At 42.5% G+C, this 26326-nt stretch overlaps 2 protein-coding genes across 4 annotated transcripts in view; one reads left to right on the forward strand and one right to left on the reverse strand.

Annotated features, from left to right (window-relative positions):
• Positions 1-26326, reverse strand: part of LOC148105779 (protein NLRC3-like) — a 342596-nt gene that overhangs the window by 240343 nt on the left and 75927 nt on the right. The gene's annotated exons all lie outside the window — the stretch shown is intronic.
• LOC148105789 (uncharacterized) lies at positions 2083-3376 on the forward strand. Its single transcript, XM_087839022.1, has 4 exons — positions 2083-2186; positions 2283-2376; positions 2715-3071; positions 3167-3376. The coding sequence occupies exons 1-4, from the start codon at positions 2083-2085 to the stop codon at positions 3374-3376; spliced, it is 765 nt and encodes a 254-aa protein (XP_087695148.1).

The raw sequence follows: 26326 nt of genomic DNA on the forward strand, positions 1-26326 counted from the left end.
TAAGACATGTTATAGGACTGTACAAGATCTTGGATCACATTAACATATCTTCGCGAGTTAACTGATGTTAAGTATTTCCACATTTTCCCCTTTAAGGTGCGGTTAAAACGCTCTACCACACATGATTTCATTTCACTAAAGGTTGAAAAATGTGTGATGTTATACTGCTCCATTAGTTTTTTTAAAATATTTATTCTAAAATTCCTTCCCTAAATCTGTTTGGAGTTTTTCAGGCACACGGCCCTCTCTCAGAATATCACCAAAAGCCTCAGCAACAGCCTGTCCTGTCTTGGTTTCAAGGCACCTAACCCATGCATACTTAGAAAACACATCTATCCATGTCAATAAGTACCTAACATTATCATTATCCGCAGAATATTCACGCATGTCAACCAAATCAGCTTGAAACTGTTTGTCAGTCCTGTTAACCAAAACTCTATTTCTGGGGAAATGTATCCTTGCAGGTTTATGAAGAGTATATGTGTCATCTCCTTTTAAAAAACGCTCCACGTCAGGTAATGACGGCTTTAAGCCTGTTGCCTCACTGACAGCAATACGGAGCTTCTTTACACTTCCTAAACCCCCTGGGTGTGCAGGGTTGTGATATATTTTTCTCAGCATGTTTTCCATAATCACTTTGACCAAACACAAACACAAATGACCAGAAAAAAGTGTTAGCATACGTTTTTATTTCATTTTCTGTGTAGTGCACAGTAAGGTTTTTATAACAGATGTACATTAAATCTTGTGTCTCCCAGACCAGTAGTTTCCAATCATGTGGAGCAGCGCTAATTTAACACCGCGGTGTGATGATTGGTATTTAGCAGGTATCCGACATTCTCATCAGTGGTGCATACAATGTGCGGCACTGGTCTCAGTTCACACAGAAGACGCTCTGCAGTGCTGATGATTTGTGCTTTAGCCTCACTGACACTGTATGAGCATACAAACAGACGGATGGCCGGGATGAATCGGGGCGTCCGGAGCTTTTCCATCACCTCATCATAGTAGGTCTCGAAGAAAAACACAGGCAGTTCAAACAGGCAACTGTGTTGTAACTGGCTGGGGTGACCGGATTGGCATCCATAACATATCTCCTGCACATACTCATTCAGTGCCATCGACAGCAGGTGGAAGGTTGTGAGATTAATGGTGATTTCCGTTTCCTCAGACGGGTGTGATCCTGCAGAGTCCTGTGAGCATCCTGGATAGGGGGGCGGAGTCGGTGGGGTCTGGATTAGCAGTGCTGGAGGGGGAGACTCTGAGCGGTCCACAATATGGCAGATGTTGTCTGTAAAAGAAATCCACACATTGCATTTTTTAAAAATATTGGGTATAATGCCAATGTCTCTCACACATAGACAACCTACCATTTGTTTTTTTTTCTTTCTTTTTTTCAGTCCTCAGGGTTTTTGATGATTTTTGGCCTGAACATGGCAGAAGGTAAACCAATCTTCGGGCCATGTGCGAGCTGATCACATACAAGACGCTTCCTAATATTCTCATAAGAAGAGTTGACCTTGTCTCTCTTGATAGTCTTATCGACCTCATTAAACACCCGCTGCAGTGCTCTCCAGTCTGACCACTGAATAAAAAACAAATCCTTAAACCATGATAAACGTTCTTCAAGGGTGAGGGGGTATGGGTTCAACCTCCAGTTTTCAAGGCCCCTGTCTGCAATTACACCCTCCCTGTCTTCACACACACTAAGAAAAATGAAGTCGTCACCAGGACGATTGAAACGGTCCGCTTCTACACGGTAGAGTTCAGGTCCTGTTGGACTGACCCATTGTGAAACATAAAGCATCTCCGGGAACCCCGGTTGATTCAGGTCCGGACAGACGACTGAGCGAAACAGTTTCCAATTTTTGATAGACATAGAGAGTGTCCCACCAACTCCCCAAATCTCCCCCTCACCAGAAATTTGTCAAGTTTAAGGAAATTGTGCAAATAAATGTTTATGATGACTGTCCTTGAATATTCTGTTGTTTGTCCTCTACTTAAAAGACTGGCAGAATATCAGCTGATGCCTTCAGTAAAAGTTTCTTGGAGTGGAGTGCTGTAAAGTTTGAGGTGGACAGGATGTGCAAGGAGCCATGCTTTAGCTGTCCTGCCTGCACTCCAGACATGCTCGCCGTGTCAGTTGATGGAAACCGCAAGCTTTATCGCTTTCAATCAAATGCAAGGTACGTTATGCATTGTGTACATAAATCAAATATGGATTTGTACAAAAATTGTATTTTGATGTTTCTTTTCAAACAACTGTCACTGTGTTTGTTCAGCACTTCAGAGCAGGCGAACTTTGAAGGTGTCTTCATTGAAAAAGATGAGAAAGTTGCTGAGTTTGTGAAATACATCCAGAGACACACAAAGGATGTAAGATACACATATATATCAGTGCTGTCAGCGTTAATCTTGTTAAAATGACGTTAACGCCATAACCATATACACATAAGTGTGTGTGTGGATACATATTTGGATGGGTGGATATTTATTTTGTTTTTCTCTTGGTGTTGTCGTAATACTATTTACTTGACTTTATCTTAACGCATACTTAATTTTGTCACCATGTGTATTTAAAAAAATAAAAACATGGTTTTTATGAGGTGTTGTGTGAACGTGACTTAAGGCTAATTCAGCAAATTCTTTTGCATTTGTGTTAAAAAAGTTTGTCCCTGATAGGGCGTAATCACGTCGTGTCTTTGAGTGTATAGGTCCCAGGGAAAGGGTTGTGTGGATCTTCATCTTGGACTGCAGCAAAGGAGTCGACCAAAAAGTCCACTGGGAAGTTGGATGAAGAGGGCATGGAAATAGCTGTTTGTTTGCTGTTAGTCCTCCTAGCTGCATTGAACATGTTTCGAGGGGAGATCTTTGCTTACCCCCTTTTTCTCCAGAGGAAGTTGGCAGCTAGCGTCCCAGGACATATTATGTTCCTTTGCTCCGATGTGGCCTGTAAATATTTCCCATATTTAACCAACATGGCTCAGCAGTGCCCTGAGCTGAGGAACCTCTTGTCAATGCGTCCTTTTCTCCCCGTCATGCATGCAAAAGCTCACACTTGGATATGCGAGGTATACTGCAGCTTGTAGTCTTGGATGAGTTTAAGAAATTTTGTTATAAGGTTGAATGAATTCAGCAGTCATGTATTGTGACCTCCTTTCTATAGATCAAATGGGGAGGTGCGTTTCAGGATGGGGCCAGTTCTACAGTTGGAGAAGAGGTGGAACAAGTAAACAGCTTCCTGTCTAGGGCGGCCATCACAACGAAGTACACGTCTAAAGCAGGTGTGTGTCTGTGTGTGAGATTCCACTCAGTCTCCTGCTCATTCATTCTCATTTGTATACTAACTGAAATGCAGGGCGAACAGACATGCTGAGCCTCCTGGCTTTGGGCTGGAACAAAAGGAAAGTGGAACAACTGGGCCGCACTTTGAGCCAGAGATATCTAAAGGTCATTTTTTCAACACCCATTTTAATGTGTGTGGTAATGGGGGAAAAACACCAGTACTCTAAAAATGTCAATATGAATGACATTTATTAATGTATTCTTAGATCATAAGGATCCGTAGAGAACAAGTGGAGAGCCTGAATGCGAGCAGAAATGAGCTGGGTGTGGATGACGACACACTGTGCAATGGGTGGCCGATGTGCAGCAATGGGCTGAAGGTGAGTCTCAATATAATGCACTCGTGTATAACAACAGGACCCACCATGGCCTCATTAAAGAACTTAGAATTAAGATCTTTCTGACAGTGTCAACAAACAATGAAAAATAAGCCTTGTAAAAGCACAATTGATGGCAAAGTTGTTGCGTTTGATCAAATTGGATTGGACCTGGGTTGAAGTGATGTCGTACTAGTTGGTTTTATAAACCTGAACACCAACATACTTGTTATCTCATGATAATGCAGCACATGAAGGCTCCAGATGTCTTATAATGAATATCATCAAGTCAGTGATTACAGAGTCCACTGTAGTTTGGTGACTGTTACTCATCCTGTATTCTGATTAATATTCCTCTCACTTAGAAACGGATCAAACTGATGGCAGCCTTGGAGCGTTGCAGGCACGAATAGAGGAGCTTGTCGTCATCATCAGAGTGCGAACACAAAGTCTTTACAGACAAAATGGTGTCACAGTTTCTTTGAAATGGACCGTTTGATGCTCAGTTTGTACAGCTTGTACAGCTACTTTGTAAACAGAATAAAATCAGATCCAGGTTTGTTTAAGCTGGATGTGATTTGTTCTAGCAAACAAATTGATGAGTGTAGATTAAAATGTAAATATATACATTATGTGAAGGTGTGAATTTTTTATGATTATTTACAGATAGCAACAAGAGGCGACACAGAATTCGCAAGGTCATCTTAGATGAGAAGAAACGCTTGGCGGCTGCTGTTGACGACTACAACAAGCTCGCTGAACCAACAAAGCAAATCGTATCCAGTGATGCCCTCATCCAGACCGACGTTTGGCCCTGGCAGAGCACAAGTGAACGTAAGCTCTTGATTTCTAAATATCCTTTTTAAACAAACTCCCAATATCTGAGCAGTAGTTGAATGTTTTGTTCTTGAATCATAATGTGCTACTATGTTTTCCCATCTGATGTTGTTAAACTGTAGCTGCTGCTGACCTCCGGACAAAGAGAAAGGTCTTTGAGAAGGTGATGGCTGTGAGGCGCCTGAGAGAGGAGGAGATGATCCTTTGCAGGGAGATGCAGCATCACTGGACAGTGTTGTGAATGCGATCTGTGGTGTTGGGGACAATCTCCTCAGACTGTAAGCACATCTTTTATTTATTTCTACATTTGGTGATGAATTGATTGAAAATAATAGCAGATGCTAAATCATCAAACCCGATGAATGATTCTGTATTGCACTGATCAAGGAACCAACCCAATAGGAGCTAAAGGCATCCTCTTCACATTACTTAACATAGTAAGTTTATACTATGTTTAATGTGCATTTTCTTCATCAGTTTAGAACATAACATGTTAGCGCTCCCTGGTTCTTTTTGGAGACAGATCCTGAGACAGCAGGCAGCTTTGGAGAACTCATCCCAGCTGTGGTAATTAAGGAATACTTTGATTTAATATTGATTTCATGACAACTATCCTCAGGCACATATTCCTGGATATATACAATGACACGAGTAAACTCCCATTTTAGAATCATTGCCTTCTTTGATCTGACTTACTGCCTCAGACTTTGGACCTGTGTCCCCAAAACTACAGAAAATCCATGATACTGGGTAAGAGGCCTTGATCATGTTATAAGTGAGAGAGTTTGGTGTAACAGTGGTTGAACATGCCAAATCAATCCACAACATGCTGCCATTCCCCAGCTGTAACCTGCATATGCATCAAACCAAAACCCAGTACCACAGCCACATGATAGACATACAGATGAGGTTAAAGGGCTGTGTCATGTTGCCAGATAGCTTCATCCCAAAAAAGATCAACATTCTTCAAAAACAAAAGTTTGTGAATATTTGCTGTATTGCCAGGCCTAAACCAACCTGTTAAACTTATCAAATTATTGTCATAGATATGAACCTATTGATTGAAACAGAATAATCCATTCAAGCCTCCATCATCATCCAAGATCACTGTTAGTATTCAGATTATTTTATCTCTATTTTCCTCTAGAATGTTTTGAAAATCAGTATTTGATCAACAGACTTTTTAAAAGTGTATTTTGATCCTATTGTTTACGCGTGTAATTGCATTTTTATTGACATTTTGACAGGAAAACCCTTAATCAAATTGTATCTTTGGTATCTAATAATAATATTAACAATAAAAATAATGTTACATATGCAATATGCACACAATAATGATGTGCAAACAAACAAGAAAAATAGAAAAAAATGACAATTTAAAAAAAATAATACCCTGTATATAAAAACCACATATGACCACGACTCCAAATGTGCAATTGTCACTGCATCTAAACATGACAGATGACATATTACAAAAAGGTAGAAACGTATAATATACAATATGTTGTGAAGCTGGTACTGGTGCAGTTAACTTTGCTTTAGGCTCCCATACACAGTACTGCTGACCCTAATCACCTCATACAAGATGTTACTTACTATACGTGCAGTGCAGTATTACTTTAACTTGCAATATGTTATAATAGCCAAGTCACTTCTATATTTATGAGCATGTAGACAATAATGTTGGCTGATATGTAAAACTATGAGATATCGAGTGCTGGGAAGATATTATTGATGGATCAGATTCATGAATGTTTTATGTACTTAAGCCACAATTAGAGAGTGAAACAGAGACTGACACTGGTTAGAATTGAATAGTAAATATTTTATTTTGAACTTTTATGCTGAACTACAAACTGTGAACTGTGCGATCTCTGCGACCTGTGGTGCCTGGTTTACTGTGTGTAAAACTGTGCAGGTTCCCATGTGTCATCCCACACTTTGCCACTGTCAGGAGAAAAACATAACAAACAACAACAACAACCACACAACCACACACACACAAAATAGGATCATTTAGGTTGTGACATATGACAACTTTTTAGGACGAAATATCTTCTATATTCATGTCATGCTTTATACACCTTCATTGTAATATAAATTAATCAAATCAAGTCAGAGAGTAATAATATGTGGAGTAGACGTCAAGCAGGACCACAGCAGCAGCCACGATCCTTCAGAACCTGCTGGATGAGAGAGCACAGAAACTCCAGGGAAGAAGTTTAGTTAGTAACATGCATGAACTGCATTACTGAGACATGTATGTTTACAGATGGTGGTGAGGGAGAGGGGGAGAGTTTTTAGTAAAAGGAGATGTGACTGCATCTTCAACCAATACTGAGCCTGCATAACCCTGAAAGAGACAGACAGAGAGGGGGGGGAACTAACCCCCAGCAGTCTGGTCCTATGACAGCATAACTAAGGCTTGACCTGAACCAGCCCTAACTATAAGCTCTATAAAGAAGTAAAGTCTTATGCCAACTCTTAAAAGTGTTGACCATGTCCACCTCCAAAACTCATAATGAACTTTGGAGGTGGACAGCTATCAGGCTCCTCACAGAAGAGCAGCTTGACAGCTAAAAGCTCCCAATTTACTTTAGTCCAAATACATGAATTCAAATTGAGGTGATAACTATTTATCAACAATATGAATGTCTGTTCCCGTCCAACAAAGTTGTTACTACATACCATGTTGAGCAGGGCTTCCACTTGACTTTAACTTCTTCTTTTTCCTGAAAAACATGATATAAACAAACAATTAATTAAGAAAGACATGCAAGTTGCATACAAAAAGGAGCTTATAAACATTTGTGTACTATTGAATGGCTCAATATATTATACAATTAGTTTACAAAAACATAAGAACCACTACAATGCTTGTACTGCCAGCATCGAGTGCATGTCAGCAAAGCAACACTGCTTACATTGTGGCTCACAAGCAAAACGAACTGAAGCAGATGTTACTGAATGGGAAGGAGCACCTCCACATTAATCACTCCTTCTGAGCATGATGTCAGGAGGACTTTAAAGAACGTAAACATCAGGAAGGCAGCACGACCAGGTCATATCAGGTGGTATGTTCCTATTTAATGTCCTATTTGGAGCGAAATACAGACTCAGTGGCTGAATTACTGTAGATTCATCAAATACAAAAGCTTATGGATAGTCAGTCAGGCACAGTTCAAAACCGGGAAGTCCAAAGACGTAAACAAATCTGCAGAGCAGCAGGCTAAATTACTTACATTTACAACTCTCCTGTCTACTATCTCTTCATATTTGAAAATCCTTTGTGTACGGTGTTTGAGGATGATGTATGAGGAAGCAGAGACAGAGAGGAAGATGCAGGAGGAAGCAGAGACAGAGAGGAAGATAGAGGAGGAAGCAGAGATGAAGAGGAGGATGCAGGAGGAAGCAGAGATGAAGAGGAGGATGCAGGAGGAAGCACAGATTAAGAAAGGTTGAAGGAGGAAGAACAGATGAAGAGGAGGATGCAGGAGGAAGCAGAGATGAAGAGGGAGATGCAGGAGGAAGCAGACATGAAGAGGATGATGTAGGAGGAAGCAGAGATGAAGAGGATGATGTAGGAGGAAGCAGAGAAGGAGAGGATGATGTAGGAGGAAGCAGAGACAGCGAGGAAGATACAGGAGGAAGCAGAGATGAAGAGGAGGAGGCAGGAGGAAGCAGAGATGAAGAGGAAGATGCAGGAAGAATCAGAGATGAAGAAAGGATGCAGGAGGAAGCAGAGATGAAGAGGAGGATGCGGGAGGAAGCAGAGATGAAGAGGAGGAGGCAGGAGGAAGCAGAGATGAAGAGGAGAATGCAGGAGGAAGCAGAGACAGCGAGGAAGATACAGGAGGAAGCAGAGATGAAGAGGAGTAGGCAGGAGGAAGCAGAGATGAAGAGGAAGATGCAGGAGGAAGCAGAGATGAAGAGGAGGATGCAGGAGGAAGCAAAGATGAAGAGGAGGATGCAGGAGGAAGCAGAGATGAAGAGGAGGAGGCAGGAGGAAGCAGAGATGAAGAGGAGGATGCAGGAGGAAGCAGAGATGAAGAGGAGAATACAGGAGGAAGCGGTGATGAAGAAAGGATGCAGGAGGAAGCAGAGATGAAGAGGAGGATACAGGAGGAAGCAGAGATGAAGAGTAGGATGCAGGAGGAAGAACAGATGAAGATGAGGATGCAGGAGGAAGCAGAGATGAAGAGGAGGATGCAGGAGGAAGCAAAGATGCAGGAGGAAGAACAGACGAAGAGGATGCAGGAGGAAGCAGAGATGAAGAGAAGGATTCAGGAGGAAGAACAGACGAAGAGGATGCAGGAGGAAGCAGAGATGAAGAGGATGATGCAGGAGGAAGCAGAGATGAAGAGGAGGATGCAGGAGGAAGCAGAGAGGAAGAGGAGGATGCAGGAGGCTGACAGAGGGAAGATGTTGGTTCAGGCTCTAAATGAAGAATAAATTCCTCGTTTAGAGCCTCTGGGTCTGGGACTGGTCCAGCATCCACATTGTCAGCAGAGGATGGTCCAGCTGCTGGTGGAGAACTTTTAGCAGGAGGTGAAATTTGTAATTCTGCAAAATTTTAAATACTAAATATTCATTAAAAGGGGTTGAAAATGTACATTACACATAAACACATGATAAGTAGTGATTTGCATGTTTTCAGTTAGGTTTTTACTAAAGTTACAACTTGTAAATATTGGCATCAAATAAGTCATCTCACACCCTCACTGACCCAAATCATTCAGTTCAAGGTCCCTCGGGGGTAGTGTGACATCTGTAGTGCTTTTCTACATTGCACATTAATAAATTAATGAGTGTGACTATAAATCCAGATAGCTATTGACTTTTATCCTCTGATGACACTACTTTCCTGAATTTGTAGTGCATAACATTTGACACTTCAACCTAGTACTGTGACTTAAGAGTTTTGTACAGTGGTGATGCTAACTACCTCAGGGAGGTAATCAGGAAACCTCTTAAGAAGTATATAAGTGTATAAGAATCTTTGTGTTCATATTGGTAACATGTTTGCATATGTATTTGTTATACTAGAAAGTCTCAAAGAGAATTATCAGGTGTGGTGTTCGAGAAGATTTGTACAATTACATTTGTATATACATGAGTGTGAAAGATCATAATATACACACACACACACATACAAAATTGTTAAGTCAGGTAACACCAGAGGTTCGCGATTGCTAGCTTTGGTGATGTGAACACCACATGGGGAGGTAATAAGGCATATATAACACTATTTTCATGTTAGCCACAGGACATGTAGGGCAGCTGTCACCTCACAGCAAGAAGGTTACTGGTCTGAAACTTGGCTGAATAATAGAATAGAATAGAATAGAACAGAATAGAGTAGAGTTGAACAGAATAGCTGGTGACTCTGAACTATCCTCGTCTTCACCATCTTCTTTGTCTCTATGTACCTCGTGGTGAACTGCCTACTTATCTAGGGTGTACCATGAGTATCACCCAAAGACAGCTAGGATAGGCTACCTGATAAGGACACCTGGTTACAGATAATGGACAAAGCATATCTTACTTCTCAGAATGTGTTCATAAAGTTTCCTCATCTTCATGAGGATGTCACGTGCAGCACCTTCCGCTGGTTCGATGTGAGTGATTGCGTCCCCCACTATACGGCCCTTACGGTCAAACTGTCCAAGAAACAGAATTGGCTGGTAGCCCAGGGCGTGTAGTTTTGAAACCTGCTAGAACAACAAAGAAAAACATGCAGCCAGTCTTTCATGTAAGCAAATGGATGTATAACAAACCTTTAAGTTTCGCATCTTTGTTGTTTTATTATTGTAGATAGTTAAAAAGTATTTATGGCGACCAAACTGTAAATGTATGATAAAATCCATCTTGAAATGTTTTGTCTCTCAGTTAATAGCCGATTAAATTAAAAATCAGAAGTAGCTTAAATTAAAATAGTTGAAGTTTTTCCTAGTTTGATGTCTTTAGTGTGATGATGTTATTTTAATGTGAATAACTTTATTTATGCTCTAGATAAATACATATTTTATGTGTATATACATGTCTTGTTAGTTTCTTACTTCATGATATACAAGAAAACATTGACAACTGTGATTAATAAAGAATTGTCTAGCAGACCAACCACTTATTAGATCAGAACTTTTAAACTTACTGACAACTGGGCTGATTAACCACCCTGATGGCATTTCTGTTTTTTTTTTTAACAGATGCAGCCCAGTTGCTGTTATTAAACTATTCTTGTTTTTTTTTTTTTTTTTTCCAATCCCTCCTTTACGTTCAGGCTGCCCAGGCATCCATGTCTTCCTGTTGCAGGTGTTTGGAGCCTGACAGGAAGGGCATGGTTTGGTTTTTGGCTTTGTCATTTCTGCAAATGAAAATGGAACATGTAGGGATTATTTCAGGTCTGTTTTGGTGAGATGATTAAAAAAAAGAATTCTGACCAAAGAAATAAATAATATAATAATAGGCAGTATTACACCATATTTAGAAAAAAATCAATTAAGAGATTACAGTCGTAAATATTGAGTAAATTACGAGAATAGGGTTAAAAATACTCAATTAATTACAGAAAAGATGCATTGCTAAAATAGAGCAGTACTAACGTTAGCTGGGTGGCCAAGCAAGTGACTTACACAGGAGAATCCATTACAAAAGGAAAAATAAAATAAACTTTTGCAGAAGTAGTTCTCTTGGTACTGTATAGGAATTTCTTTCACTCATGTATTAATCACATTATTTTTGTATAATGCCTTGGTGCCACTGGATTTTAACATGTCTGACACTCATACTTAAGACAAATGGTAGGGGGTGTAGTAAGGATGTTGGGGGAAACAGGAACTCCAGAGGACCAGTCTTTTGTCTCTTCGAGGACTCTGGGAAATAGCAAGGGAGTGTGAACCCTAAGGTGTGAAACAGCTGTGTACTGCCTTTGTTCCTGGAGAAAGTATTTAACTGAGAGCCATGCTAGGCTCAGTGAGACTGCTGACCGTCTGTCCCGCGGTCATGCAGGGACTTCATCAAGCTTGGTTGTATGTTGTCTTTGTGTGCTTGGATTAAAGAATGTTAGCTACCGCTCACCGCTCGTCTGCAGGCTTTATTTAAGTGGAAAACTTCCACAACAGTACACAGACTGCTCTGTGAAAACATTTCAAGTTTGATATCAGCTGATTAATATTTTCAGTGAACATGCAAATTACCAACAGTTTATCACAACTTACTTAGCTAGGATCTGCCTCGTGTCGAAAAACCACTTGGCAGCAGGACCGTAAGTTGAAACATACATTTACTACGACTCCCAAGATGCATTGCAGTAAAAGCCATCCAATCGCCTTGCTTAAAATCTGTTGACGTGTCGCTAAAGGCGCGCTGTAGATAAATATTGCAATTTGTAAAAAAATAAAAATAGAAATAAATGATAATTAAAAAAAATAAAATGACCAATTTGTAATGACACCATTAAACACTGGGCCAGTTTATTTTCGTATTATGATGATAATTATCGCTGGTTATTATTTTAGAACAATTTTGTATAAGGAGACCCTTCAGCTTTGAGCCACTTATCCACTTCTCTTGCTCATTGGGTACAAACGGCGATTATGCTGGGGAGGAAGCTGCTGGTGAAAGAGAGACTCCTACCTTCTCTCAGTGGTATACCTCTTTGGGACAAGTGGCAGCTTACGAAAGATTATCATATGGACTGCTAAATAGACTGGACGACTATAATGTTAAGTGGGCTAACTACTTTTTACATACAGGTCAGTGACGTATCCGGCTAAAGTAGTTAAGGTCGGACTAAATAGGATAGCTGTAATTTTATGAAATATTGGCATCATTGTGTATTTACGTTTTGTTTTTTTGTTTTTTTTTTGGATGGAAATATGCATTGATTCTCAATTTGTTCTGTTGTTGTTACTGGGAATGTCTGCTCTCTTGGACAGAGAGGACAGACACCACAGTGGACATAGATGGCTAAGAGGACAGATGGTTTGAAAGAGGAGTGAAAGAAGCATCTATGTCCACTGTGAGCGACCATCTTTGAACAGAGGCGGTGGTTTACGACACCAACTGTCTTCCATCTATAATCCAGTTTTGAGTTCCCTCCCCAGACGCCTTAACGCCCACTCACATCCTGGGCCATCTGACCTCAGGAATTCGCATGATAAGGTGGGGCCAGGTTTCACAATGAACTCACCCGAAACTCTGGCTGATTGAAACCCACACCGAGTTTCACACCTTGGCTCAGGCGATTAGAGGATCACCAGGGGGTCCTTTTGTCCCTCTGTGGGGGGATACTCCCACTAGGTTTATATCTGGGACTCTCCACCATTTGACCTTAGAACTGAAGAAGATTCTCGGATGAGAGGTGAAACGTCTTCAAGCAACTTAAAGAAGTCCAGATCCTTTTCTTTGCAAGCTCCTTTGACAGTCTCAACAGTTGACAATTTATTTACAACAGACACCAGGCTTTATACAATCGTCCACGGACACTCAGGCTAGAACAGGCACAGACACTGACGAGTGGTACACAATAATCCAGCGATGAGGCACCTCCAGCCACCTCCTTAAGTACCGAGCTAGTGTGAGTGCTGATCACCAGAGATTGTTTGCAGGTGCGGGAGCCCACAGAGAACTCCGCCCCAGTGGTGCGCTGGGGGCGAGAGGGAAGAGAGAAGGGACAATAGAGGCAAAAACACTAGCAGGGGAGGCACAGGGCCATGACAACTTTCATATATTGTTTTAGTAAGTATCCAAAACATACAAGTTTCATTTATATAATTTTTCAAGGGATTTTATATCTGTTTTCACTCTTGTATGCTTTTCATACCAGTTTCACACAAGACATACACACTTTATGAGATTTACATATATCTTTTCCATGTGGGAATGCCTGGCCACTTTGCTAAACCCGACCCTGCACAGTTACCAACTGTCAGCTACACAGAAAAGGATCCTGGTGTTATTTGTCTCTCAGAATAATTACGCACACCCCAATTTGCAGTTATTTATTTGTAAAATAAATAACACTTTGTGTTGGTCTTTCACGTGGAATTCCAATAAAATTGATTCATGTTTGTGGCTCTAATGTGACAAAATGTGGGAAAGTTCAAGGGGGCCGAATACTTTTGCATCAGTAACATCATAGCACCCACCCAGCTGTATAGAAACTCCGTCATGCTAGCTAGTACGCAATACGAGTTATTGTAACTGACTGTAAAAAGTCAGCACAAAGAAAATAAACTCCAACTAAACTTGGTTTATATCTGACCCGGATAGACTGCAGGTCAAAACTTCTTACCTGAAGTTCAGTTCGCCTGACACTCGGACCGGCGGCCGCCTCAGGTCTCTGCTCCTCCTGCCTCCCCTTTCCCTCATCCACCTGCTGCCTCTGTGGAAGCTCCGCCATAGCCACCACCAAACAACTGACTTATTTTTACACATCGACCAGCATCCGGCCAATCCACCACCTTCCATTGTTTATACTGTTACAAAAAAAAACATTATCGGCCCATAAAAACGAAAAATCACCATCGGTATGCCCAATGGCCAGTCCAGCTATGGTCGTGCCATCAGTTAACCCTTCACGTGCCAGCTGTGACACGCGTGCCCAGGGTTACCGACCCCTGCTCTAAAGCATCTGATGGATTCCTGAGATCAAATATATTTTCCTTGGGGTTTGTTTTCTTCCCATTTGTGGCTTCAATGTAGTGTTACATCCTGTTTGTTTGCTTCCATCTGTATACATGTCCAGATTCACTGTTATGTTTCTATTCTTACATTGCTGTGTGATCACTGTTCCCTCTGCTAACTGATTTGACCTTTTGTATCTTACACTGATACTTGTCATATTTGTATCTGCGCCTAAAAGATAAAAAGTTTTCCATGCTAAAACACAGCTCCACCTCCTGAAGTTCTCCCTCTGAACCACTAGATGTCTCTGTTATCTAAATGAAGACGTGCAGCACAGCAACCACAGCAGCGCTCAGATCACACGTGTCCTGTTATTATGTATAAAAGCATGAAACAGGTGAGACAGGTGGGATCAATATTAATGTTGTGGAAATATATGAAAAAGCAACAGAAGAGTGAAAACATTTTGTGTTTCTAGAAAGATCTTTCAGCTCATAGCTGCTCACAGACTGTATTTACAAGTGACAAACTGCAACTCTACAGTACATCTACAGTATATATCAAATATATTCTGTATTCAAATCTATTGAGTGATGTTTGAAAGTCTTTCCAGGTGAGTTTGATCCAGGAGGGTCTGAATCCAGAGTCAGACAGAGACTGTGCAGAGACTGTAGAAGGACAGAGCAGCAGCAGAGCAGTCCAGATACACTGATGATCCTCTGTCAGATCCAGAGGGACACACAGGGATGATGCTGGACTCTACATTGTGTCTGACAGTGGAGCTGTTCTCAGAGCAGTTCACTCTGCAGCACTGACAGTCATCTGCTCTTCTTCTCATTCCTCTGTCAGTCACTGCTGGATGAAGCTCTCCTCTCCACCTCCCAGTAACATGGCCCAGTCAGAGCGTCTCTACACACAAGCTGCTGCTGCTTCAACCTCTCTGGATCATCAGGACACAGCTCCTCCTCTCTCAGCACACACAATGTCCTGTTTACCATCATCACCTCCTGCAGAGAGAAGAAGGAAGAGCAGAGGAGATAAACGAGTGTTTCCAGAGACTCTTCATCAGCTGTCAGTCAGTGATGCAGCACATCCAGTATAAAGAGCAGCAGGGACTTCAGTGCTGGGACTGTACTAGGACTCATTGTTGCTTCGCTTTTTCTAATCTTTGGATTTTTATTGAAGTTGATGAAGATGTTTTTCCCTCCTAGTTTGAGTTTGGACTTTCATTCATCAGAAGAACCTTGGTGTGTCCACTCTGAGCTCTGTAGGAACCCCAACAACAAGCCCAACAATCCAGATGGACGGTTCCAGCTGTTAACTGGAGGAATTCCATCCAAACAACTGCTCTCACTAAATTCTTCCTCACCTACAGACTGTGTTCTTCACTGCTTTAAACTTGGAAATGAATGCAGTCATTGGTCTGCGTGCTGCTTTGTTCAGATAGCTGATTGGCTGTTGACAGCGTTTGATCAGAGCGTGTCAGCCTTTACTATGGTGACCATAAAGGCCAGTAGCAGGAAGTGTTTGTGTCCAATCCTGAAGCCTGTCACCATTCTCCTCTCACAGCTTCACTGAGAAGCTGCAGCTTTACAGGAAACACTGGATCTTTGTTTCATACTGACTGTGTTTAGTACAATACTGATGACAGCACCACCCACTCACTCCATCACTCTACTGACCTCAGAGTCTCCAGTCTGTAGTCTGGACTCTGCTGAAGATCAGACAGCTGCTTCACATCTGGATCCTTCAGGTAGTTTCCTCTCAGGTCCAGCTGTCTCAGATGGGAGGGATTGGACTTTAGCGCTGCTGCCAGATAATCACAGCTGATTTTTGACAAACCACAGAAACTCAATCTGTATAAAGAATGAAAGATGTAAGTTTACTAGACAAAGTGTGAGCTTGAAATCATTCAGTGTTTCATCATCTGCTCAGAGCTGAAGAAGGTTCAGAATGTAGAAGTTTAGAAAATGGAAACTCCAAACAGCTGAAGCCAACAGGAATCAGCTTCAAACAGGAAACTGTGCAGAGTTTCAGACTATATGTCCTGATGCAGCCAGTTGGATTTTGGAGATTTGAATCTCTGTTATGTGACTAAGTCCTTGAATCATTTCTTCCAGTTGGTCCAACAAGACAGACTAAGTATTGGACATGTGTTGTGGCTCCATTAGGGGAGCTTCTAAATGTGATGTGATGGCCCCTCTGGGTCTGACAGGTCACAGCACTGAAGAGAGCTCAAACTAGGCACACAGTTGTTCCAGTCTGGACCAAAGACTGGGACTGATTGCTTTGACTGCACCCACTGGGACTTTTTAAAGGCTCATGTTCTCACTTAGATAATCAATTTCTACTTACATTTCTTTCTGGGGGAAATGGGGATCATTTTGAAAACAGGAAGTATTTTCCCCAATAAGCAGCCCTGGATTAGTAAATCACTCCAACATGTTCTCAGGCAGAAGAAGCTGTCTTGTTATGAGGGAGAGAAGAAAAAGATTGAGGCACAGAAACTTGTTGAAAGAGAGATAAAGCAGCTAAAATCAGGTGTAAAAGTATAAGTGAGGAAGTGACTGGGAGATTTTCACACATTTTCCAGTCCTCCTTGGAACAACAGGAAGTTCCCAGCATATGGAAACAAAGGTTAAGTGTCCTATGGCACTCAGTGATGATGGTGCTGTGGCCCCACCACCTCCACCTCTTTGTAAAGGAACTAACTGTAATCTGAAGCTTCAAATGGAAATAAGACGTCCTCCACTAGGTGGCAGTGTCTGATGAGAAAGTGTTAGTGGAGCTGGCCTTGAGTCAGAAACAGGAAGATGCAGGATTTGGGCTGAAATGTGGAAAAGTGGTTAGCACTAGTGCCTTAAAGCAAGAAGGTTGTAGGTTGAAGCTTGTTGGCCTTTCTGTGGAGGTTGGATGTTCTCCCACTGTCCAATGAAATGCTGCTTAGGTTCATTGGTGCTTCTAAATTGGCTGTAGGTGAGAGAGTGCTTCTCTGTCTCTCTCTGTTGGCCCTGTGATGGACTGCTCACCTGTGCAGGTGGACCACGCCTCTTGCCCTATGACAGCTAGGGCACAGGCTCCAGCCCTGTTAGCCTAAGCTGAATAAACAGTTAGCAAAAATGATCCATAGATGGCCTGAAATTTCCCAGTTAGCAGTTTGGTAGATAGCTATGACATGCTAATCCCATACAGCAGCTGTATTCTACCTGTAAGCTGATCCCTGCTGAGCCAAAGCACTTTTTCATATACAAATTACAACCTTTAATAGAAACCTATTGGTCAGCATCTTATTAGCCTGCTGTTAGCTTCATTCCACAGAAAACTGAGAGAAACTAACAGAGTTGATAAAGAATAAAGAGAAATGTGCTGATTTAAAGCCTTTGAAGTGCTTCAGATGATCTCTGTCCACTTCTGTCCACTCATTCATTCATGTAAGCTTTCTAATGCAGCTTTGATCTTCACAGTCTGCTTTATGAAACTCATTCTAACCCTGAATGTCAGAGTGTTCCTCGCTCTGTTTCCCATCATTCATGCTGGCAGTGGAGGAGATTTGGATGTTGGACTGTGTTTTGGATGATGTGTGTATGTTTGTGATGGACTGCTGTGTGTAAAGCAAACGTACATTTTGCTTGGGATTTCATTGTCAGACAGACTTTAAGGTGGAATGAAGAGTTTGAGAGTTTCACAGTGAATTATCCAGTGGAGGATTTTTCTTCTTCTCTGAAGGTTTGAAATGTGAACATTGCTTTGCTGCAGACATTGGACCAAACCAGAGAAGAAGAAAACAGACTTTACCATAAAGATCCTCAGTGTGGATCAGTATAATATCAGCCTGATGTCTGCAGTTTAGTGTCAGCACAACTTTCACATCATATTCATCTCAGCACAACTAAAACATGCTGACTGACCTCAGAGTTTCAAGTACACATCCTGGACTCTCCAGGAAACCACACAGATGCTTCACTCCTGGATCATGCTGCTTGTTGTTGTAGCTCAGGTCCAGCTCTCTCAGATGGGAGGGGTTGGACTTCAGCGCTGCTGCCAGATAATCACAGCTGATCTCTGACAAACCACAGTCCCTAAATCTATATAAAGAATGAAAGATGTAAGTTTATTAGAGAAAGTGTGAGCTTGAAATCATTCAGTGTTTCATCATCTGTTCAGAGCTGAAGAAGGTTCAGAATGTAGAAGTTTAGAAAATGGAAACTCCAAACAGCTGAAGCCAACAGGAAGCAGCTTCAAACAAACACAACAAGAGAAAAAACTCTGAACGTTTCACATTAAAGTCGTACATTTCTCATAAAAACAGGACAAAGACTTGAAAAAGTCATGTTTTTCTTTCAGGAACCACAAGGCTTCACTTTTAAAGGTGAAGTGTGAAAGAAATGGACATATTTGAAGTCCAACACCTTTTTCCAGTCACATTATTAAAGCAGACAAACTACAAGCTCATTTTCATTCCAACAAGTCATCTTCTGACCTGGACTAACAACACTGGTCTCTATGTGCAGCTGGCTGTGAGACCAGTGCTCAGGGAGCATCTACAAAGTGCAACACTGAAAGAACATCACACACTAATTTGCTTCCAGCACTTTCACACAAACATCTACTGTCATCATTGTCACCAAACTCTGTGGATCCTTTATTGCAAAATCAAATGGGATCAAATGGTCAGACAAAAGAGGGTTATGAGGAAATATGATGAAATGTTGTGTATTAGCAGCAAGTTATTGAATCATTTTCCTCAGAAACCAAACAAAATGATTGACAAACATGTTTTTACAAACTCAGTGTTGGACTTGGATCAGCAGGATAAGCTGATGTTTAAAGGCATTTGAGTCTCGCTGTATGAGAGTCCAGTTATTACTCAATATTTATGGATGATGTTCTTTCAGTGTTGCACTTTGTATACGCTCCCTGAGCCTCACAGCCAGCTGCACATGGACCAGCTGACATTCCCCAGCATTAGAGGCGTGTGTAAAAAATGGATTTTCCTATTTAAATGGTTTTAATTTGAATAAAGCGATGTTGAATCATTCAATCCCGAATCGATTTTTAATATAAATGTATTTTGTCAGAATCTCAGGTTAAAGCTCCCAAAAGCATTTCAGCAACAACCAAACAGATAAAACAGTAAATGAGAGCAGCTAAACACACAAAGATGGAAACACAGAGCGTGGATCGATCACTCGACGGCATGTACACGGACACGCCGTCGGGGCTGAAAGTGGACAGTTCACAGATCCTGAAGATGCAGGTTTCATCTGTCTCCAACCAAAACTGACTGAACCAGCAGCAAAAGAAGATCCAAACTACGCTTTACGTTTGATGAACATCGTCATGAATTCTCTCTGACTTTGACGTTTACTTCCTGCACAGCTCTCTCTCTCTCAGTGTACTTCAAGAACAGTTTACCTTCAAAAATCTGTTTTCTGCATTATTCACTGCTTATTACGCACCAGTCTGCTGTTGTGTTCACTGCTGTCGGCCTCCGAAAACAAAGCCTCATTTCTGCTGTTCAATACTGAAGAAATTTAAACCTTTTAAAATGATGACAGATTACAAACTCTCAGCTGTGTCTGTAATCAAACCTCTGTAACTTTGCTTCACTTCAGCAGCATCAGGTCATGTTCACATGTTGATTCATGGTTTGCTTCAGTTTTTGATCGACTGCAGAATATTTTGAAGGTTATCTGCTGTAAAAAGCCAGAACAGTTAAATCTGCTTCATGTGTTTCTGTTTGATCCTCAGTGACTTTGACACAAAGGCCTCTGCTGTGATGATAACACCTCTGATCAAGTCTCACAGTGTCCGCTTTGTTTTTATACATATGGATATGTGCTGATAAATGATCAGAATTATAATATTTCCCACTGTCTGCTGTGTGCCGTGACCTTTGACCTGCTAAAGACAGTCAGCTGTGGATTATTCATTGTTGTGTCTGATACTTAGAACTGTGAGGACGAACACTACACAGTTAATCAGGGTCCCCTCTCTCTGAATCAGGAAAGGTGGGCAGGCCGCGTGTGGGCCGCGGGCCATACGTTGAGTATCACTGTTTGAAATGTGAACATTGTTCTGCTGCAGTCAATGGACTAAACCAGAGAAGAAGAAAACAGACTTTACCATGAAGATCCTCAGTGTGGATCAGTATAATATCAGCCTGATGTCTGCAGTTTAGTGTCAGCACAACTTTCACATCATATTCATCTCAGCACAACTAAAACATGCTGACTGACCTCAGAGTTTCAAGTCCACATCCTGGACTCTCCAGGAAACCACACAGATGCTTCACTCCTGAAACCTGCAGGTAGTTGTTGAAGATGAGCTCCAGCTCTCTCAAATGGGAGGGGTTGGACTTCAGTGCTGCTGCCAGATAATCACAGCTGATCTTTGACAAGCCACAGTCCATCAATCTGTATAAAGAATGAAAGATGTAAGTTTATTAGACAAAGTGTGAGCTTGAAATCATTCAGTGTTTCATCATCTGTTCAGAGCTGAAGAAGGTTCAGAATGTAGAAGTTTAGAAAATGGAAACTCCAAACAGCTGAAGCCAACAGGAAGCAGCTTCAAACAAACACAACAAGAGAAAAAACTCTGAACGTTTCACATTAAAGTCGTACATTTATCATAAAAACCGGAAAAAGACTTGAAAAAGTCGTGTTTTTCCTTCCAGGAACCACAAGGCTTCACTTTTACAGGTGAAGTGTGAAAGAAATGGACATATTTGAAGTCCAACACCTTTTTCCAGTCACATTATTTAAGCAGACAAACTACAAGCTCATTTTCATTCCAACAAGTCATCTTCTGACCTGGACTAACAACACTGGTCTCTATGTGCAGCTGGCTGTGAGACCAGTGCTCAGGGAGCATCTACAAAGTGCAACACTGAAAGAACATCACACACTAATTTGCTTCCAGCACTGTCACACAAACATCTACTGTCATCATTGTCACCAAACTCTGTGGATCCTTTATTGCAAACTCAAATGGGATCAAATGGTCAGACAAAAGAGGGTTATGAGGAAATATGATGAAATGTTGTGTATTAGCAGCAAGTTATTGAATCATTTTCCTCAGAAACCAAACAAAATGATTGACAAACATGTTTTTACAAACTCAGTGTTGGACTTGGATCAGCAGGATAAGCTGATGTTTAAAGGCATTTGAGTCTCGCTGTATGAGAGTCCTGTTGTAACTTTATTGCAGTTTATTGTTTGATAACAGCATTTTGGTTATTTTGTAAGTGATTTAAGTGTTAGTCATATTTTTAGTGAGAACTGTCAATTATAGATTTAATTTTCTGCTAAAGGGGAGCATTTAACATTAGAAAACTGCTTTTCCTAGAATCCTTTGTGCTAGACAAAAGTTACTCTGGGTTTAGCTAGCAAAGAAAGTTTCGGGAAGCCATTTTGTGTTGCTTTGATGTCGAGAAGTTTATTTGTTGTACATTCCCCCTTTTGAAGCCTTATATAAAGACTATCGTTTCTACAATTGATATCCGATGCATTTTTTTGGCTAGTGGATTCGCCACAACATTTTTTGGTGCCGAAACCCGGGAGAAATGAGCGAACAGGATTTACGTGGAGTCGTCGCCGAAGCTGCGGGAGTGGCAGATGACGAGCATCAGAGAGAAATGGAAAGAACAAAACGGAAACATGGGACGATAAGAGGTGCTACCACATGACTTGTACATCAAATTGACTCCGAAATAGCTAAACCAGATCCGGACACTGACCATCTGAGCACATTACTGGAAATGCTGTTGGAAAAGGAGCTCAGTTTGTATGCCTTAGATAGTGAAATAGAACGTAAAACAGCTCTGGATGACCTGGAAATGGAGATCGAAAGCACAGAGGAATATAAGGAGCGCATCATCCTGTCCAAGAGTCGTGCACGGTGCATAATTAAGCGAAATGAGGATTGCCGCGAACGAGCTGCGCATCAAAGGGTGAGTGACGCTAGCTCTGCTCATTCATTGGCACAGAGAGCATCGGTAAAGCTTCCTAATCTGATTATTCACAAATATGATGGAGATGCCAGTTTGTGGCAGGAGTTTTGGAGTCAATATGAAGCTGTTATTCACCACAATGATGCACTATGCAAAAGAGAGAAGTTTACCTATTTGAAAACCTATCTCACTGGCCAAGCAGCAAAAGCAGTTGCAGGACTGATGTTGACAGATGAAAATTATGTCAACGCAATTGAGTTACTGCAAAACTGATTTGGAAGAAAGGATGTAGTAATTAGTGCGCACATGTCAAAACTGCTGAACCTCACCCCTGTTAAAAAATCCTCTGATGTGCATGCTTTGAGGCAGCTGTATGATGAATGTGAAATTCAGATCAGAAGTTTAGAGTCATTGGGTGTAGTGTCAGAAAGCTACGGAAGTTTATTATGCCCAATATTGCTAAAGATGATTCCAGATGATATAGCTCTTGAATACAGCCGTCAGAGAAATGGAGATGAAGAGTGGAAAGTGTCAGAAATGGTCACATTCCTACAGAAGGAGGTTCAGAGCAGGGAAAGAGCGCTGCAAATGACAAAGTCGTACAACCCACAGAAAACTGAAAATAAACTGTACAAGCCACCGTTCAGTGATGTGAGGTTTAAAAGGCCTAGCATACAACCTACCGCTGCGCTGTACACAGCCAGCCAGAAACAAAACACCTGTATATTCTGTGAGTGTGCCGATCACAAATCGGAAAACTGCCCAAATAATGACACGCTTCAAAGAAAGGACAAGTTAAAGAGAATGGGGAGATGTTTTGTGTGTTTGGGACAGAAACACATTGCAAGATTCTTTAAGACCAAGAATGTGTCCTGTGAGAAATGTGGACGGAGACATCACGTTGCTGTGTGCGGTGGTGAAAGGGTGGATGTACAGGCCCCATCCCAACCCATTCCCTTCCTTCCCTCCCCATCTCCAGCTGCCTCCCTCTTCCCGCTCCACCACAACCACCCACACATGCAGGGCCTTGGAGTAGGGGTGTGTCACCAGGGTGCAGAGAAGGTAACCCCCCCCCCCCCCCCCCCTCGTCCCCTTCTGGCTGCCTCTGCCTCAATTTTATCCCACAACTTAGACATTCACATTACTCACACTCTCATTACACATGCATATAGGATCTTGGGGGTGGGCACGCTACACGGAATCCAAATTACCATCAGGGTGTACGACCTCACCCCTGGCGTCGTTGCCCACCTCTCAATTTTAAATACACGTAGACATTGAGGGCTAGCAGGAGGGGCTATGCACTTACCTTCTGCTCTCCGGCAGGTAGCTCCATGCCCTCCTGGGTTTTAAATGCACCTTAGAACACACATACATCAACACTACAATGAGCGGGTGGAGGGAGGTTAGGAGTCTTCTCTCACCCCCCGCTCTCTGTGACCTGCTGGAGCGGGGGGGCTAGGAGGAGGAGTTGGCCGTCCGACTGGGGTCCGGAATGTGGGGCCTCCCTGCTGCTGCAGAGTCGGGGCGGTCTGCTTCTCCCCACCGCAGGGAAAAGGGTAGCACCACCTGGGTCTGGGTGCGGTTCCCCCCTCCAGGGGCAAGGGTACCTAGACCCGGTTTGTAGAGTACGCTTGGGGAGTGTGATTGTGTGTACAGCCTCTCTTTATGTCTGTCTCCACGTTGGTTGAGTGTGGAGTAAGTGCATATGAGAGCATGAGGGTGGGAATGGATGTTTGTATCTGTGTGTGCCTGTTTGTTTGTGTCTATATGTCAGGTTGGGTATCAGACGCCACCTCTCTGTGGACATCTCAGGCCCTCAAAGGTTTGGAGGCCTATCTCCCCCCACCACTTCCCCTGCTGGGGGCTGACTCCCTCAGGAATCGGTGCGTTGGTGGTTCTTTGTGTCTGGGGATGGGCGTCCAGGTACACACCGGCTCACTCCTTGGCGGCTGCTTATCGGGGCCTGGAGCCTGGGGCTCGCTCGGGCCACTTTGGAGGTGGGGTGCCCCCGGCCTCTCAGCCTGGGGCTCGGTCACTCAGGCACAGCTGGCTGCCGGCGGAGCTCACGGGCACGTCACTGCAACCCCCCCTGGCTTCTGCTCCGTGGCTGCTGAATGACCCCTCATCTGGGACTCTCCTCAACTCTTTCTGGGACATTGGCTCGGCTGCCCCTCTGTTGGTCTTCCTTGGTCTCTTGTGTTCTGGGGGCCTCTGGATGTCTGGAGTTTTGATCTCCTCCATACCTGCTTCATGCCCTGGAGGATGGGGCAGTGGCCCCCCACACCTTCTAGCAGATCATTACATGAAGGAACCTTTTAAAAAACAAGCGCGTCCATGCTCTCAGGTGTACACACGGGTGATCACACACACAAACTACACCCTTTTTGGCTCCTACCTCAAAGCACACTGTGCTGTCGATCTTACGTGCTGCACAATAATGTTTAATATTTAGTATTTACTGTCATATTCCCATATATCATTGTGATGTTGTTTATTCTATTACTCTTGTTTTCTTCTGCTTGTTTTCTTTTTTCTCTCTCAACAGGTGATCCAGGTGATCGATATATGTATTTTTTTTTCCTGCTTATTCTGTTGGTTTTTGTTTTTTGCCCTTCTCCCCCATCCCTCTTCTCAACTGTTTTTCTTTCCCTCTTTCTTTCTCCCTTTTCTTTCCCCCAGTCAAGTCTGTCCCGTATTCAGCAAGTGAAAATAAAATAAATAATAAAAGGTGAATCAAATGGACCATTACGGCAAAGCCGGGATTGTCAATTTGGTAAAGAAAATCCATTGGGTATCTTTCTTCGCCTTTAGACAATAATTCTGATGGCAAAAGAGCCAAACGGGACAGGCAAAAAAAAAAAAGAAAAGAAAAGGAAGAAGGCTGTCACACTCTTCAGCAGGTATAATCAAGTGGTGGAGGACTACTTGGACCAGAACATTGCAGAGGAAGTGACACCAAACAGCAGCACAGACTCTGTAATGTATTATATGCCTCACCATGCAGTGCTGAGAGAGGACAAAGCAACTACAAAATTAAGAGTGGTCTTTGATGCATCGTCCCATGAAGAAGGCTGTCTGTCGCTGAATGACTGCTTATTTACGGGCCAAATTTGAATCCAGATCTGCTCAGTGTTCTCCTTAGATTTAGGGAACACGAAGTCGCCTTTCTGGCAGACATAAAACAAGCATTCCTGCAAATACGTCTTGCAGAAAGAGACAGAGATGCAATCAGGTTCCTGTGGTTCTCAGGTGCACCGAAAGGAGAAGTGAATGATCACCTGCGCATTCTGAGGATGACGAGAGTGGTGTTTGGAGTCACGCCAAGCCCGTTTCTGCTTGCAGCGAAATACAAAGACATCTAAAACAATATGAAACAAGCCAACCACAAGTGGTGAATACAATAAGGGAGTCACTTTACGTAGATGACTTCATTTCAAGTACACGCTCAGTGGAAGAGGCGTATCACATAACGACGAATGCCAAAGAAATACTGGCGGCTGCTGGTATGGAGCTTTGCAAATGGATGACAAACTTAGCTGAACTGAGGCAGAAATGGGAGAAGAGCTCCACAAACTACATGATGGCACCTGAGACGAATGGAGTAGCATTAAAGTTGCTTGATTAGTGTGGAGGCCAGAGCCTGATGATTTCACCTTTGACCTTAGTTCACTAGTGAGGCTTCTAACAGAGAAGAAAGGAACCAAACGAAGCGTGCTGCAGTCCTCAGCACTAATTTATGACCCACTTGGGTTTCTGAACCCCTTCACCATTAGGGTCAAGTGCATGTTCCAAGCAATGTGGGAGAGGGGGCTCTCCTGGGATGAAGAATTGCCACCAGATCTGACACATGAATGGCAACAGTGGTGTTCAGAGCTTACTCAGTTACACCAGCTCGCCATACCAAGGTGGTACCAAATCAATATGCAACAAGAAAGCAAAGATGGCTTGGAATTACATGTGTTTTGTGATGCCAGTGAAAGGGCATACAGTGCTGTGGACTATCTGCAAGGCAAAACACGAGAAGGAGAAACGACAATGAGCTTGGTCGCATCTAAAGCCATGGTGGCTCCCCTAAAGAAAATGATGTTGCCACGTCTGGAACTCATGGGAGCCGTGATTGGGGCCAGATTGGCAAACAACTTGATCATCTCGCGGAAGATGGAGCAAGCCCAAATAAAAATGTGGACTGACTCCATGATCACTTTGCAATGGATTTGCAGTTCGGCACAAAGGTGGAAACCGTTTG

This window comes from Neolamprologus brichardi, chromosome 3 (assembly GCF_056152115.1).
Source record: "Neolamprologus brichardi isolate AB-2024 chromosome 3, ASM5615211v1, whole genome shotgun sequence".
Classification (NCBI taxonomy): Eukaryota; Metazoa; Chordata; class Actinopteri; order Cichliformes; family Cichlidae; genus Neolamprologus; species Neolamprologus brichardi.